General features: G+C 37.8%; 1 protein-coding gene across 7 annotated transcripts in view; it reads left to right on the top strand.

Annotated features, from left to right (window-relative positions):
- Window positions 1–17,105, top strand: part of RBMS1 (RNA binding motif single stranded interacting protein 1) — a 146,488-nt gene that overhangs the window by 95,342 nt on the left and 34,041 nt on the right. For all 7 annotated transcript variants that reach the window (XM_075756848.1, XM_075756842.1, XM_075756844.1 and 4 more), the window contains exons 3-4: window positions 11,290–11,348; window positions 14,147–14,238. In XM_075756848.1, coding sequence (XP_075612963.1) covers window positions 11,290–11,348; window positions 14,147–14,238 — 151 coding nt within the window. The remainder of the gene's footprint in view (window positions 1–11,289; window positions 11,349–14,146; window positions 14,239–17,105) is intronic.

The raw sequence follows: 17,105 nt of genomic DNA on the forward strand, positions 1-17,105 counted from the left end.
GTTAATATGCAGTTCAGAGAGACTGGAAGTTATTTCAGTGTATTGGGGTTTTTCCTCTTCTGCCCTCTAGACAGAAGAGGGGCAGTCGACACTTTCCAAGATTGGGTGTTAAATTAGTGCAAGATGCAGGTAAGAACAAATAGATATCTTTGTGTGGAAGGTATTTTAACCCAGCAGGTCAGGTCTTGGATTCATCCTGTTAGCTTTGTGTTGTCTTAATATTACAAAAACAGAAGGAAAACATACAAAATACCCTGACATATTTTTAAATGCTATCAATGGCAGGCATTACTCCAGTGACCAAATGTCTTTCGTACAAGATAAATGTGAGAACAAGCATTATATACATATGTGTCTGTGTGTGTACATACACACATATGTACTTGTATGTAATTTACACTTTTTTTTTTAATCAGAGTTGACAGATGTTTAGGTCAGGGCTTAGGAAATGGAATGTGGCTGAAAGTGCCCTTGTACTTTGGCGATCTCCAGTCCCATGGTTTTCAAGACTTTGCCAACATATTCTTTGAGGCATCGTTTATTTAAACTGAGAGTATAAGACTTGGTAAGCTGCCTTCACCAGAAGTGAAATTAATAGGCAAGAATAAATTAAAGAGTAATCTTCTGCAAGTATACAGGCTTGTAGCATTAATAAGTGTCTGTCTATCTGTCCACCTAGGAGGTAGACTCACACTAGCTAGGACTGTAGCCAGAATAACACCTTTTGATTTACACTGTTCTGATTAAAACAAGGGAAAAAGGTACTGGGAAGTGTTGATAGATAAATTTATTTTCCCCTTGCCTTGTCCTTAATTCTCTCCCACCAGTAAAAGAAATGTGCTTAGGAAAAGCCAATATATAGGACAATGCATCATATGTTGACAATGACTGAATTTGGCTTCCTTGGATGAAGGAGGAGGAATTGAAAAATAAAAGGTCTTCAGGTAGAGAGACTAATTTATGCTCCCAAGCTGATCTGTACTGTTTAGCATGGGGAAGAGAAAGGAGGTATAAATTATGAATAACAAGAACTGCTCTCTTATGTCTTCATAGTTTCAGTCTTTCAAGCTGTTAGTGTAGGCTCTGCAGAACTGGTGAGGCTGAAATTTGCCAAGATTTATGGCTGGGTGTAGAAATACTGCCTTACTTTCAGATTAAAACAGCTAGCAGTAGTAAATCAATACATGCACGTCTGCCGACCTGCCATGAGCTTGGCTTATAAATACACATTAGCATTCATCTGGTTTAATTTCTCATCTTCCCAAATCATTGTCTTGATTAGTGATCATTTTTCAATATGAAAAAAAGGATAAAAGAAATTGCTAGACTGTAGAAATAATATTCCAGACTTGTAATTTGAACCTGTTCAGAACTTTATTATTTTGCTTGCAAATGAATTATGATTTTCAAAAAAACCCTGTATCTTTCATGGTTATATGAAACTGTGCTCTCCTATTTTTATATTCTTTCTGGGAGCCACAAGAACTATGATCATTTATTTTCAAAGAACATTGCTTCAGTTTTTGCTTTGTTGTGTGTAAAATGCAGATTTATTTTTTTTCCAGTGCTTTACTCTTAACCTAGGCATAATTTGTGTCTATTCTGTAGTTTCAGGGTAAGAGAACAAACGGGTGAGACCATTTGCTTTCTTAAAATAACACGGCTTTGTTCTTGCATCTTGTAGCTTTAGGAAATTGGTAAGCCCTTTCTGTATACCTGAATAGCCTTGTGAGTAGATGTACAGGCAAATTCCTGCAGAAAATGTAGATTGTCCTGTATTTTTTTTTGAGTAAGAATGATTGTAGTACTAAAGTAGGTGAGCCAAGAATCCCAAATATCTTTTTAATTAATTATCTCTTTCTGTAAAGTAAGGATTCTCCATAGTTGGCTCTGCTAAACTGGATGCTGAATGATACAGATTAGAAAGTGCAGTCTGCTTTGTGAGGCAGGAATTGAGGCAAATGTCTTGATTTTTTTTTTCCTAATGTTCTAGCATTTACTGATAATTTCTTGAGTGAATGTGTTAATATAAGTTAGTTGGGTTTTGATAATTCTGAGACTTATTTTTTGTGACTGTCTGAATAAATGCAGAAATAGTTTCCATGTGAATGCTCCTCAGTTCAGTGTCTTACGGTAAAACTTTCTATAATGCTTTCAGTGTAAGAGTACTTCCTATAAATTACAATACACTGTATTAGAAGTAGCGTAGTAGCAAATCAGTTTCTAAACCATTCAATCTAATTTATGCACATCACTTCATATTCCATCCAACTCTAAAATATTTTTCTCAAAGAAGAATGCCACGTAATTTATAAGAAAAATGCAGAGTGGTCTTTCACTAACGTTGGTCGTTAAACGCAGTAGAACATTGGCAGGAAACAACACTTTTAATGCCTGCATTTGTGTCCATGCAAACAGGTGTTGGAAAAAGGAATGTAACCCTACGTAGTTCACACCTTTTAAAATACCTCACATGTGAGTTTTCAAATGGGTAAATAGAAAAATCTTCTAGAAGTGTAGGCAAAAATAAGTTATGAAGTATTTACTTAGCTCTGCTGAACTGTTGATTTCATAAATTGTAAAGATGATGATAAACGGTTTCCTTTTCTGAAAGAACAGACACTTTGGTTAATGCATTACTGTGATTTTTATTTTCTTTTTCTTCAGTTTGGGAGAAAGCATGCTATGGTTACTTAGACAATACTTGCACTTCAAAGTGTGCCAAAGAGGCAAATCCGTTTGTGTTTGATAGGTTATTTATCCTGCTTAACCTATAAACTGTAAAGTAACAAGGCTACTGAACTGATAGATAGCCGAGCAGATGGTTCAGAGATTATGCTAAATCACTGCAGTTTGTCAGAAGTTAGGTTGGGTTACTGCAGGGGCAGTGGCTGCACGAAGCACTGAAGGGGATCATTTTTCTCAGTTTGCTTGAAATTCCATTTTTCTTCACAGCATGTGACATCTTGTGTCTTTAGAGTTAAAACAGGTATGAAATCAACAAATTTAGGACCAGCATGTTAGTATCCTGGCTTTCATAAGAATCATTCGGATGATAAGAATCTTTAGGCATCTATGAAAGATGATCTCCTGTGCAGTGCGAGAGGCTGGCTCTGCCACTTCTGCTGCTGTTGCTTTCTCCTTTTTCAGGGTCTAGAGCTGTTGTTTCGGTCTCTCCCTATCATCAAATTGAGCATTATTATCTTGCTAGACTATGAAAGATTAAATGGAAATTAATTACCATGCATTTAGTAATAAAAATCATGTTGCAGCTGAGCAAGGATAGGCCAAGATTCAGGGCTTTGGAAAAAATCTCACCCTGAAGAGTAGGTGATTATTAATCACAGTTCTGCCAAAGATCTGTATTCACATCCTCAGCGGAGCGACTGAAGCAACAGATGCTGATAAATTTGTCAAAGCCCAGAACAGAAGTTATAGGTTCATCCTTCAGACTTTGTTTTTTTTTGCCCCTTTCTTTTAAATTAACAAAAAAGCCCCCCAAACAAACCCTAATCTAAAGATGTTATACTTAGTTTTTTAAATTTCTCATTACTTCAATTCTGCTTCTGTGGTGTTTTTTCTCAAAGTAGCACCAGTTGAATTTTTCCTAATGCCTGCCAGGGAAGAATATGATCACCTTCCCCTCCAACTCTAAAAGCTCTTTGGGGGGAGGCTTCATGGATTTTTTTTTTCTTTCTTTTTCTTCCCTTGCTCCATGATTGTGTCATCATAGTACTGAAGAATAACTGCTTTTTTCACATATTGCAACATTCGTAACCTTATAAAGTAAAACTAAATAAACATGCCATTACTTTATTTGTTGATTTAAGATTGACGGAGAAAACGCCTCTGCAGGGAATTGTTGGAAATCCGTTGGTTTAGTACACGCTACAAAGCCGCATTAAGAATGCTGGTTTAGTGTCTTAAACATTTTAAATACCCAGAGATACTTAAAAAAACAATTTTCCTCAGTTGTGCTAAATGAAAGGGCATTGTACAGTGGGTCATGCTTTGAAGATAATCAATTTGTTGTGCAAAAAGGAGCATACTAATTGAAAAACCTTTGCAAAATGTCGTAAAATAGCTGTAGGATGCTAACAGGACTTTTTCCCTTTGACTTTTAGTCAGCTTCTAAGGAATGGTTAGAGATTATTCACATCTCTCCAAAGCAAGAGGAAGCAAACATTTCCTGATTCTAAAAACATTTCTTCCCGATCCCCACAGCTCATCCTTGGCTAAAGCAGGAAATAACTACTCTTAAGAAAAACAAAATGGGTAGCTGAAAAATAATGATCTCCAAAATCTTCTTCCTGTGTGTCACATTGCTATTTGTTAGTTTTCAGTGCCTGGTTCTTTTTAGCTATGGAGTAATTACATTCATGTCCAGCCTGTAAACCAAATATGTATTCATAAAATACTACTTTTTATCTGTTAAAATTAATACTGTCCAAGACACTGAGAAGGCATTTGTTCACACTTCACCATATTGTGTATGTCCGTTATGCTGAGCATCTGCTCTTCTAGGGACGGATAACTGTAAGAGCTGACAGTATATCTGATTTTGCATCTGGTTTTGCTACTTTTGGTTACTTATCGGTGAAATCTGGAATTGTAACCTACTCAGCCTGAAGAAAAGATCATTTGTACCAAAGTAATACTAGTTTGTACTAGTATTGGTCACTGCATCAGTAGTGATGGTGATACATGCTTTTATGCACTGATTCTTATTGAAAACACAAGTGTGCAAAACTTAAATGAAGAATTAAAGGTAGAAGGATTGTGAAGAAAGCCTTCTTGATCTTGTGAAGAGTTTGCAGCAGCTTGTAAGACTACTGAATTGTCAATAAAGCTAAAGATAGGAGGGTGGATTGGGGTTAGTTTTGTGTTGTTTATTTTTTTATTAGAGAGATCCTAACTCATCAAAAATAGTCTTTACATTAATGGACAAAATGTAATGTTAGTCATTTTGTAAAGACAATCAAAACAGTAGTTGGCTTCCAATTTATAATAATAAATTCTAATTTATTTGGACATATTATTTATCTCCCAGGTAAAATAATAAAAGACAATGAGGACTACTTGGATATTTGGATGTTCTGAAAATGCCATCTTCTCTCTGAAGTACCAGAGAGTCAAAGGAGCAAATAATAAGAAAGAAAGGAACTAGCTTTGTGTCAAAACCACATGACATTTGACAGAATGTCACCAAAGCAGCACTCTAACTTTAATTTAGGTTCATAGGGAAGTCCGATTTTGCACATAGTGAAAAATATGATCTAGTGCCCAAAGCAGAGCACATCTGGTTGAGTTGATTAACCCAGTGCTTGGATATCTGAAGTCCCTATAGGAGATTTTGCTGAATCAAGCAAATTAGCCAAATCTGTAACAATTTCAAAACACAATTTATAGTAAGCTAGGTTATGCATATCCATTAACTGTGCAAATAAAAATAAGAAGAATACAGCTGCAACTTTTTATGTAATGTGTAATTATGCACAAAAAAAATGACTGGTCCAGCTTTTGGTGGTAGGTACTCATTATGTTCCAGTAGCAAATCTTTAGGTTCATGATGGCCATAAAGCAACTGAGGGATTCCAAAGAGTTTCTCGAAGAACAGTCTATCTTCCAACAACAGAAAACAAAATATGGACAAAATGTTCTCAGCAATGTCTCCTTCTACACTAGGGCATAGATGTGGTGAATAAAAACTTAAAAATGGAAACCATATGGTTTGATTCTGTTCTCCAAACTTGGTATTCTGCTGGATTGAATAAACGTCTTTATCAAGTTTTTGTAAGAGAACATTTACCTGTAATTAAATAGCAGGATTAGCATAGGGTATTGCAAGGACTAGTAGTATTGTATTAACAATTATTTTCTGAAATTCCCCTTACTGGGAAATTAAAAATTTGATACATGGAGAAACAAAAACTCCCTGTGTTTATCTGAGCTTGAAAGGGAGCAAGAACTTAAGGTTCAGTACAGCACTTTCTGAAGTGGAGGGAGGGAGGTATGGGAGCCAGATAAAACCTTTTGTACTGCTCAGAGGTGTTTTTTGGATCCAGCAGAAAAGATTGCTGGGGCTGATTATGTTCCTGTGGCTCTGCTGTTGGCTTAGAAATGCCTGGAACACTGGAAGAGCAGTGAGGTATGGGGGGCAGCTGTACCAAGTCAGCTCTTGCTGGCCATTCCCTTGACTCTTTTCCTCAGTTACAGGAAATTTTCTTTGCTCCTTTTGTACCAGGTGGTATAGAGGAGCTGAGAGGTCCATGAACTGCTCAGGTGCCTCCTCTTCAGGTCTTGGTCCAGATGAATGGGTCAGGCTTCCACTTACTCCACAAGTGAGATAGACTGTGGTGGGTGCTTGGCTATTAAGATCATTAGTTTCAAGTAAATGTTTTGAGTTGTACAGTTCAAAATAGAATACTCTGTGTTTGGGGAGGTGAGGATGCTGTCCTAAAAGTTGCACATCAGTGATTTGCAGAAGTCAGTGTTCGTTACATGCATTTATTTTAGGGTCATACTGAAGGATGGTATGATTCCCTTTCAAGCAGGAATTTACTGCATTTAGAGCACATGTAAGGTGCCCACTGACTGTGTTGTGCACTGAGTAAGGCCATGTTTGAATAAGAAAGTTATTTTTGGTTTGGTTTTTTTTTTTTTTAAATCTGTTTTACAGACTAAGCATCCCCACCAGCATGTTCTTTTTAGTGTTACAATCAATATACAGGAGTTGCTTTGGAAGTATTTGCTTTATCCATTTTGTTCTAGTTATTTACCATAGCTTAAAGTAAGGTTTATTTTGATGTGGATCCATTCAGCAACTGCAACGTATTTTAGGGTTAACTGATCTATTTTCCTATCTTACCCTCCTTGCTGGATCTGCCTGTTTGTGGTGCTTTCTCTTGTCTTTGGGTCACCTGGTAAGAATATTGGCTCCCTACCAAAATTTTTGTGTTCAGCCAAGGTCTTGTTCCTTTCACAATTCCACCTGATAGTGAGCTCAGGTACTCAGAGGCACTTAGATGTTATGAAATCCATGCCTGGTTTTACCACATGATTCTGGCTCTTAGAAATAAAAAGCATTCCGTGAAGGGCAGTGTTGAGATGCTAAGATGTAAAAATTAATCTAGAACAAACACAGAAGATAAGCAGCATTGTTTCTGCATAGCAGAGGAGCTCTGACAGCACTACAGTAATGCAAGGGATAACAGCAGGATATCTAGGAATGCTCTTTTTACAGCCAGACTGGACTTAGGTAAAGAGAGAATACTGTTCATCTTCAACACAAAGTTCTGGATGGTTCAAGATGGGAGGACCTAAGTGGCTCTAAAAGGCAAGGACTTTCCATGGTAGCAGAGATTCTTGTGGCCTGTTAGTGTCCAAGTCAGCACCAGGTGGTAGAGAAAACCCTTCACAGCACAAGCTGGAAGACAGTTTGAAAGTCCTGCAAGGGGAAGCACTGTGAGCTTGGAGGTATGAGGTATATTACATTAAGCTCTGGTGGACAAAGATTTGAACAATTCATTCCAGACAACCCCTATCAAGCCTCTCGCTCCTTGTTCTTATTGTACCTCCCCTAATGCATACACAGATAAGTTCTTTCAACACTCAAAATAGCACTTGTGGCAGAGACTTCAAGCTACTTCGTTCCCCATTCTTTGTCATGCTCATGATGGCATCTTATCGCCCTCACGTTTGCAACTATGTTCATTATACTAGCAGATGTACAAAGGGAGAAAAATAAACACTAGTTTGGTTTGATCCATGTACTTTAGTTTTCTAAGGACCCTTTTCATCACGTGGAGGTCAGCAAAATTAGGCTCCAGAGATGTTTTAAATGTTGATCGTATTCTTAGCTATTTGTAATAAATCTGTCAGTGTGATTATTTGCACTGGGTTTGACTGTATTGCTGAACAGCGTGGTTTTTAAAAACTGTATGTTGATGCTTTGCTTCAAGCCTTCCACTTCAAAAGTATCCAAGACAAAGGTATAGTGCTGTGTTTTGACATTCACGTTGCCTGGCAGTAGATCTTCTTAGGGCAGCTGAGTAAGTGGGGTTACCCTTTAGTTTCTGCACAAAGAGTGTGTAACGGCAGCAGTAAGCATTATCCCATTAAGTAGCAGTACTGCTTATCTTCCTAACTTGGCTTTTGAACAAGTTTCTTCTTTATCTTGTATCCAAATATACATTTGTATTGGTGTTCTGTACTATAATGATAGCTTGCACACTGATACACAGGCTGTCACTGAACATACTCCTCTTAATTCCATAACCATTGCACCCTGGCAGTTATTTACTTGCCTCTTACCCAGGCCCTCTCTTCCTTAATATGTTAGTTGACGTTGGTACAAGTGCTGTATAGAAAAGAGATGCGAAGCTGAAAACATCTTTCCATCTCCAAAGATAATTCAGACTAAAAAGAGAATGTGTTATAACACTCAAAAAAAAAAAAAAAAGTAACAGAACTCTTTATTGCATTCACTTGATGTTATTTTGGGGAGGAAAAATAACCTACCTAATAAGGAATACCTAGTTGCTTGTGACCAGCCAGATTAGCAGTTATTTCTCAAGATTAGCACTTAATTTAAAAGAAAGCCTATTTTATAAAATTGCTTCAGAGGAGAGGAAATGAGCAATCACTAACTATTGCAGAAGTGATTCTGCCAACCATGAGATGTGTACTCTGCCTTAGGTAGCAAGTCTCACCAAGCATGTAGTAAGGGTTTGGAGCAGTGTGTCTAAGACACCTAGATACGCATGAGTTTTGAGAGGGATGATGCAAGACCTAAAGTCATAGACATCTTTGGAATATAAGTTTTCTCTTGCTATATTCGTTTTTGTAAGCAGGCAATACATATTAGTTTGCACCATGACTTTGATGTGCTTCATAGCTCATTGGTTTCTGGTGGGTCTCCATTGCAGTTGCACCTAACAAATGAGCAGTTGAATGCAGGAGCCTGTGTTAACAGCAGTATTAGGACTGTGGAATTCAGGAGGAAGGAAGTAGAGTTTCATGACAGTCATCATTTGAAGGAGGGACTTATGCGGAACTGCAAGGAGTAATTTCCCCTGATATCAGCCCACGTGGTGTGAGCAAGGAGGGGATGTATCCCTCTGCCCAGGCTGAGGTAGGGTAGACTGCGTTTCTGTGCTTCATGGCATGAGTGAAGAGCTAGCACTTGGGAGGAGTATTCACAGGGAAAATCGTAGGAGAAATCCTGGCGATAGCTGCTATTGTTATACTGGTTCTCCAGATCGTTCCTAGACTCCCACTGCTGAAACTTCTTGGCAGTCTTCCATGGCAGCTGGTTCTTTGCAGGAGCCGTGCTATCTAGGACAGTGAATTAAATCACTAGCCGTCTTGCACATTGGAAGACAGTCCGTGAAGTGGTTGTAAAGAACAGATGTGCAGACACATGTTTATGGGCTGGTGTGCATCAGCATCCGTGGGCCAGCACAGTCCAGAGCCAGCCCCTGACTCCTCTCTGTGACCAAACTGGCCAAGGGTTGCAGTTACTTGGTTTACATAGATACCCAGTGCTGCAGCTTTTCACCACCACCACTTTCTACACTTTCAAGAACTGAGACAGTAGCAGGGACAAGATCATCCTTCAGGGATTTTTTTCCTACAAAAGGTTATGAAGCTCTTTGCTTTAAGAAACTTAGGGAAGCTGATAGGGTACGGAGAATACTGGTGTCAAATGTAATGCTGGGCGCAGATGACTTGGGACACAAGAGTTTAGTGGATCTGGAAGAACACTGTCCCTGAACAGTTTGCCCCTCTCACTTATAACATGCTTACTCAGCACTCTTAAAAATTCTGGAGAAAGTTTGAGAAGTTTGGACTTTACAGGACATAGAGCTTTCTGAATGGAATGACACACTTGGAAAATAAGTGGCACTAATAAGGAAGTACCTGCTCCAACTGTTAGGCACAATTTCTATTGCTTTATTACAGCTTCGAGCATGGTATATTTGGGTATACACAGATTTTCATTGACGCTTGTACGTTTTTAGGCTGTGGATGAATAGTTCTATTTTATGTCAGCGTAGATGCTCACAATTTCAGATACAATAAGGAAGCCAATACCTAGAGGCTAGTGTCCTAGGTTTGTAAATTTACTTTGTACATAGGCTTCCTCCTTAAATAACTATCACTTTGCAAGTAAACAATTACTTGAATACTTTAACTAAGTGTAACTTTATTTATTAGGCTTCTTGTCTGTATTGAAGAACTTTCAAGACTGATACAGCTACTGTAGAAATTGAGTTGTCTTTTGAAATAATATCTTTTTGAACTGATACTCTGTTGAAGTTATATTTAGCAGGTGAGCTGGCAAAACTTCCTTCTTCCTCAAATTCCACTTGCTTATGCTGATAATATTTCTCATAGTTTTCAATTCATTTTGAGTACTCGTACAGTGATAAAGAACCTCTTAGCACACGGTGCTTAGGTATACCTGTTAATGTAATCAGTTACATTATATTCTCATGTGAAAACAAACTCACCTTGCATCGTTTCTCTCCTGTATACTCACAGCACTGTACCAAACCTAGCTCACAAGCAGACGGAGGAGGTTGTGGTAAGGAGCTTGGGAAACCTGTGCTCCGTTTCCGATTCTGCTGCTGACGCAGGCAAAGGGAGTTGCTTTTTTTTAAATTGAAACTGTGTTTTTCTTTTTTTAAAAGAAAATTGAAACTTTCCTGAGGGATGTTTTGGGTTTAGTTGAAATTGTTTGTTTCAATTTTCCATTTTAAAAATACGGAAAATTCTTTGCCACCTTTGCTGATCAGCTTTCATAAATCTGACTTGCACATGTCACCTTCCAGAACAGACTTTTTAATCTTTTTGCATTTGTCAGAGTGTGTCTATGGGGGAAGAGATAGCTAAGTTTTCTACTCTTGTGGGGTTTTTTTTTTGTTTTTTCCATACTGTCTGCTTTATCTGATATATCTGCTGAGAGTGTCCAAGCTAAAACATGGTTTCTTTATATGTACCAGATTTTAAATGTATTGTATTCTTTTCTATAAAGCACTTTTTCTCTGGCTTGTTTGGTAATTCTGCTGTGCCACTGAGAACATAGGGAGAATAGAACAAGATCAGGCTTGAAATTGTTGATCTTTTTTGTCACTTCCATCTACTTAGGAGTTTTTGTTAAATAATTATATAGTCTATACATTATTTTGTTAAAAGTAATGGGTAATAAGATATTACAGAATTTGATATCTGTTGTAATAGGATGTTCTTTTCCCATTTTCCTTACATATGTATAATATGTTTTAGGTATGGGAAAATTGTATCCACCAAGGCTATTTTGGATAAGACAACAAACAAATGCAAAGGTATGTATATTTACCTGTATATTATATTCACCTGAAAGTCCTAACCGATTCTAAAAAATACGCTAATGTTGTATTTCAAGTGCTTTTAACTTTTTTTTCATTCTTGTTCCTAAACTAGCTTTACTCTTGCCCATGGTCGGTGTATTCAATACGTTTCTTTCCAGTGGAGCTGGCAGACAGCCTGTGTCAGTGGTGCAGCCAAGGCGGAGCGAAGCTGACATGCACAGTGCTGGCTGGCAGTTCACCTCTATTTTAAAAACAAAAATGGAGTTAAAAGCAGCTTTTCTCTTTTTGCCTGGAGAAACTAGGGAAGCTTACAGAAGACCGTTCAACTGTACTAAGCATCTGAAAAAATTATATATCTTGGAAATCAGCTCCATTGATTAGAGTAGTTTAAAGCAGCACTTAATTACATGTTCCAATACTCTAATTGTGTTTTGTTGAAGGTATTGGGAGCAAAGAAGGGGTTCGTTTTCACCAAAATAATTGTAGCGGGGAAAAAAATAACAACTCCTTTAGCTAATCTGTGTACATCAGTTCACTGATTTTCATCACTCATTACATTTACAGTGAGATTATATCCCAGCAACGTGCGTGGTGGGAGAAGGTGTGGTAGCAGACACTGAAATATCAGATTTCAGACTTTCTTTTTTACAATTAAGAAGATAATTTCTAAGCAAAGTGAAGAATTAAGTCAGCTGATTTAGCAACGTTAATAAGCGTAAAGCTCGTGTATGAGCATAAAACTGATAGGCAGGAGAGTTCATCATTAATCGAGACACAGGTTTTGTGCAGAACTTGGAAGCAGTGCAGGGGCATAGCTTCTCAGCTCCCCATCTTAAGCAATTAAAGCGGTGCTGACAGTTCAGAAGCTGAAATTTCTAGAAATTTTTTTCCTAGCTTGTATGCAGATGTCACCTGCGTATATTATGACTAGGAAAGAAGAGATGCCCTTTTCAATTATTTTAATTCCTTAATACCTATGACAGCACTTAACTGGTTTAGTCTGTCCATTCCCCCAGTTTCTGAAGACTTCAGTAGCTCTGTCAGTGATACAGAAATTTAAGTTGACTTTTCCAATACAGATTTTAAATCTCACCGGTGAAAAGCGGTAACTAACAGTCTGTTGTAACAATATACAGCAAGTTAAGGCTGCAGGGAAGCTCACTGCATGTCACTGAAATTGCAGTAGGAACATAAGTAGGCAGAATGCAGATATCTAACTGGAATTTAACCAAAAGACTGACAGCATTTCTGGCTCCTGCCAAAAAAAACCAAAAAACCGTACCATGGGATTTAAACTAACTGGAGCAATGAGCAATTGAGTTTATATATCATCTGGAAGATGGCAAAGCCAGCTGGGATGGCACACTTGGTATCAGTATGTAACTTCGTCTGTATTGCACCCTGCAGTGCGGTGGTGTTGATAACCAGGGTTGTCATGGGTATGGAAAGCTAGTTTTGGGTATGGAAAGCTAGTTTTGCCTTGGCAGCACAAAACTTTATATGAGCTAAGTCACTCTGTTTCATGTCAAGATTTAACAGTCCACAACACCACATGTTACACAGAACAATATGCTGCTTTCTTCAGCTTCTTGGCAGGTTAAATAAGCTTGCACTGATGTACAAGGCTGCTTGAGTTGTTTTTCCTGAGTTAAGGACTTTAAAGCTGGTTCAAGTTATATCTTTACACAACCATTTTGTCCTCAGTATAGACATACTGTAAGAGAATACTATTACCTTCTGAAGAATTAATTTCATTTTCTACTCCTCTAGAACTTTTCTTTAATTGTTGGGTTTTTTGTTAGTTTTCTTTTAACCCAAAATAGACATTGGAGAGAGATTTCTTTAATATTTGAGGCTATTCACTGGTGGGAAGGAAGGGGGTAGAAAAATGCCGAATGAGGTTTGCATCTGGGGGAAGTAGCTTCCAAGCTTTGACTGCCATTTGGTGAGACTTGAGCATCCATCTCCCAGGTTGCATTAAAAATCCCAGCCTGTAAGGTCAATGTCTGTCAGTACCAAAGTGCAGATGTCCTGGATTCCTTTAGCTGTACATTCGTGTTCAGAATAGGATAAGAAGTTACTGCAAATATGTGGAAATGGTTGCAATTAACTTTGAGTTTACTTCAACATTTAAAGATTGTGTAGAAGGTGCTTTCAGGACAATTTTTTACATTCTGGTTTCAGTAACAACAATGGGAAAAACTCACTTGATTTCACTGAAGTTGGGTCTTCGCTCACTTCTTAAATTTAACTGTCTTGGATGTATATACAATGAAGTAACTAATTCACCAAAAATTGGGTTATGATGCAATGGATATGTCTTTTAAACTAAATTCCTCTCCCAGTTTTGAGTAAATGACATGTAACTTAGAGGCTTATTGGTCACTTATTCAAACTGGACTAAGAATTTAGTTTAGAAAAATTAACAGATTATGCTTTACTCTGTGATCTCTCTTGATGAAATAAACCGATGATGTCACATTTGCTCTTGGAAGATACATACCAGATAACACAAAGCAAACCACCATACTACCTGTTAGCAATTTGAACAAAATCCTGCTAATGAGTGTGCATGGAAAGTGGATTTGTTCCACTGGGGTAGGTCCCCACCAGTTCAGGGTTGAAGGACTTTGGTAGCTTGGTTTTTTGGGACTACATGAAGAACTTCAGAGTTCAAATTGGCCCTCTTCACCAACAAGAAACTTGTATTAAGTAACCATGCTGGTAGCATATGAACTGTTTGATTATAAGCTGATTGCTGTCTCGTTAATGAAGCGTGTTTTATATTTCAGGTTACGGTTTTGTTGACTTTGACAGCCCGGCAGCTGCTCAGAAGGCAGTTTCTGCTTTAAAGGCTAGTGGAGTCCAAGCACAGATGGCAAAGGTGAGTTAAAATAACTGGCTAATTCTTCCAATAGGTTGTGAAGATGAACAAGCTTGTATGTTAGTGGAGCATCAGCAATGTGAATTTTCAAGTTGCAGGCCCTTTACAGAGAGCACACAGGATATATTAAGGTAACAAAATGGGGGCTTTTGACTGCCATATCCCAAATCATCTCAACTAATGAAATAAAGAAATATAGTATGGTAAAGTCTCCAGACTGATCTGGTTGGATTTATCAATTTATTCATGATACTGTTTTTCCATTGGCTTCATCAAAAGAAAGATTAGCAATAAATTGTAAGAACTACAACATGCTTAACAATTTAAATATATGTTAATTCCTGGAACAAGTCAATAGCTGCAATAGTTTACAGCACAGAGGTATGAAAGGTTTTATACATTATACGTTCATGATAAATGTCTTGAAATTCTTAGCCAACTCTTTGACAACCTATTTCTGCATCACGGCAAACGCAAGCATTAGTAAAAATAAAGAAATACGATCTTTTTTTTTCTCTCATTTTTACTGATCCTTGCTTCTGAATCAGGTTATTAGCCAAAAGTGATCTTCAGAGCAGTGGTCTTTCAGCATAAGATAAGTTTCTCAAATCTGTGAAATCAGGTAGATGATATATTAGTAATGATTTTGTCATGTGTTCTTGTTAGGTCAGATGGCCTGGTTCCAACAGAATGCCATAAACGCCACTAAAATTCATTAAATAACAAAAATATTACCAACATAATCTGTTCATATAATTTGTGGTACCTCTTAAAGCAAATTCTTTTGAGTTAGAAAATTATATTCTAATTAAAAAAAATAATCCAGTAATTAAGTAGTAATCTTGGAGGCTTTTTTTAATAAAGTAGTCTGCTGCAGATCTAGCAGATCTTTTATAGTTATCCATTAGGTACAGATTTTTTTCAGATGAGATATTTTCCACAGCTTCTCAGCTGAGGAGAACAGTTAAGCTAACAACATAAAATGTCTTTGGATGGATTCCAGGGCAATAAAATGGAAACCATATGTTTCATACTTAATGCATGTTTCATTACAGCCATGACACAAACATACATGCTTACTGGAAAACACTTGGGTTTTGGGTTTGGCTTTTTTCTTTTTATAAGGTTTTATGTATGCTTAATAAGACCTTTTAATTAATCTTTAGCTTTGAGATATTCACTTTAAAATATACACCAGATTTTTCAAAGCCTCTGTCTGCCATCTTATGGATATGATATCTAGGAGAGGAAAAAAGAGAAAATGAAGTCATGTAAATTAATTTTGCTAATGAATTTTGATGTCTGATTTAATTGTCTTCTTGAGTAGATGGAGAAGCTCTAATAATTCACTATAGTATTTAATGAATAGTTTCTTAAATTTTCCCATAGTATTTTTTTCTGACTCATTTCCTCTAACAGTTAGTTGCAATATTGCTAATATTTCTTTCTGTTAGCACTAATGAAAAAACATGCACCATAATAACTGACAGTTTTGATTGATTTTTCTGACACTCTGTCAAGCCTGGTGACCTGTGGGAAATCTGTAACTATAAAGTTTGCATTCCAGTGAAACTTGTTCTGCTTCTTAACGTGGAAAGAGTGTTTAAATTATTCAAAAAACCAACCCAGTGAACAGTACCACAACAAACAGTCATGACTAAGAGTTTGAGTGCTTTGATTTTTGTCTATTTTGAGCCATTGGATTTTTTTCTTTCCTAGGCAGTGCTGGTCTCCCTTTGTCTGAAAAATCCTGTCACTGCTTGGATGCTCCAAACTGCAAATTGCCAGTCACTTACAGTTGTTTTGGCAAGATTAGCAAATCAGACTCTTCACGTGCAAGGCACTATAAAAGTTTACTAGTGTTTGTGTATTTAATATTTTATCCTTTTGTGTGTTACCATCTGAAGTGGTCTAGTTGCAGTGAAACTGTTCATGCTTGAGCCTGAACGTCACAGGGAAAGATCTGGAGGACAGTTTCTCAGCTGTCTGGCCAATGGATTTCCTCACTGACCACTATGACTGCTTCAGTTGCAAAAAGAAATAAATACTTGTTGGGAGGATTTGTCTGTGGAAAGGCGTTGTTGTTGGGCTGTGCCCAGGGAGTCAGCCAGCAGCACAGCTTCTCTGATATTCTCAGCCTCCTCCCAGACGCAGCGATAGTCCCTCACCTTTGTTCAGGAGGTGGAGTGGAAGGAAAGATGCTATCGCTGAAGCCGTGTTCTGACTCTGGCCCCCGGAAATGCCTTTTTGCAGTGTCCTGCTGTACCTGTATGTTGGTCAATTAAAAATTACTCAATGTCAGCAAGATCATCTACAAATCCTAGTTTGTTATATGTATTAAAACCTTTGTTGTTTGTTTTGTAGAGATAACTTCAAATATTTGACTTTGAGATTTTCCTATCCATGGGGTAAGATCTTGCTGCACTCAGCGGTCTACTTCCAAGTTGATCTGACTCCAGAAAAATCTAGTCTCACCCACTATGTTTTGGCTATTGCTGAGCAGACTGGGAGGACCTGAGGCCCGAGACATGGCTTCAGGCCAAATCCTGCCAAATCTGTTCTGGGAGAGTCATTGCTGGTGGAGAAGTGGCCACCTCTCAGGAGATGTCACGATGATAGTGTCAGTGAAAGAACCCAGTGTCAGACCATCACTCAAGAAACATTGTGTCTTCAGTTATTCTGATCTTTCTGAGATCTGAATTGGGAACGATTGACTAAGACAAAGCAGCTTGGAAAGTGTTTTGGTCTGTGCTGGTTGACACTATCTTCTGGTCACTGCTGCAACTGAAATGCCTCCAACGATTCCTGTTGGTCAGACAATGCTGCTAAGAGCTTACATGAGATGATACTGCGTTGCCAGGGCATGG

Source organism: Balearica regulorum, chromosome 6, assembly GCF_011004875.1.
Source record: "Balearica regulorum gibbericeps isolate bBalReg1 chromosome 6, bBalReg1.pri, whole genome shotgun sequence".
Classification (NCBI taxonomy): Eukaryota; Metazoa; Chordata; class Aves; order Gruiformes; family Gruidae; genus Balearica; species Balearica regulorum.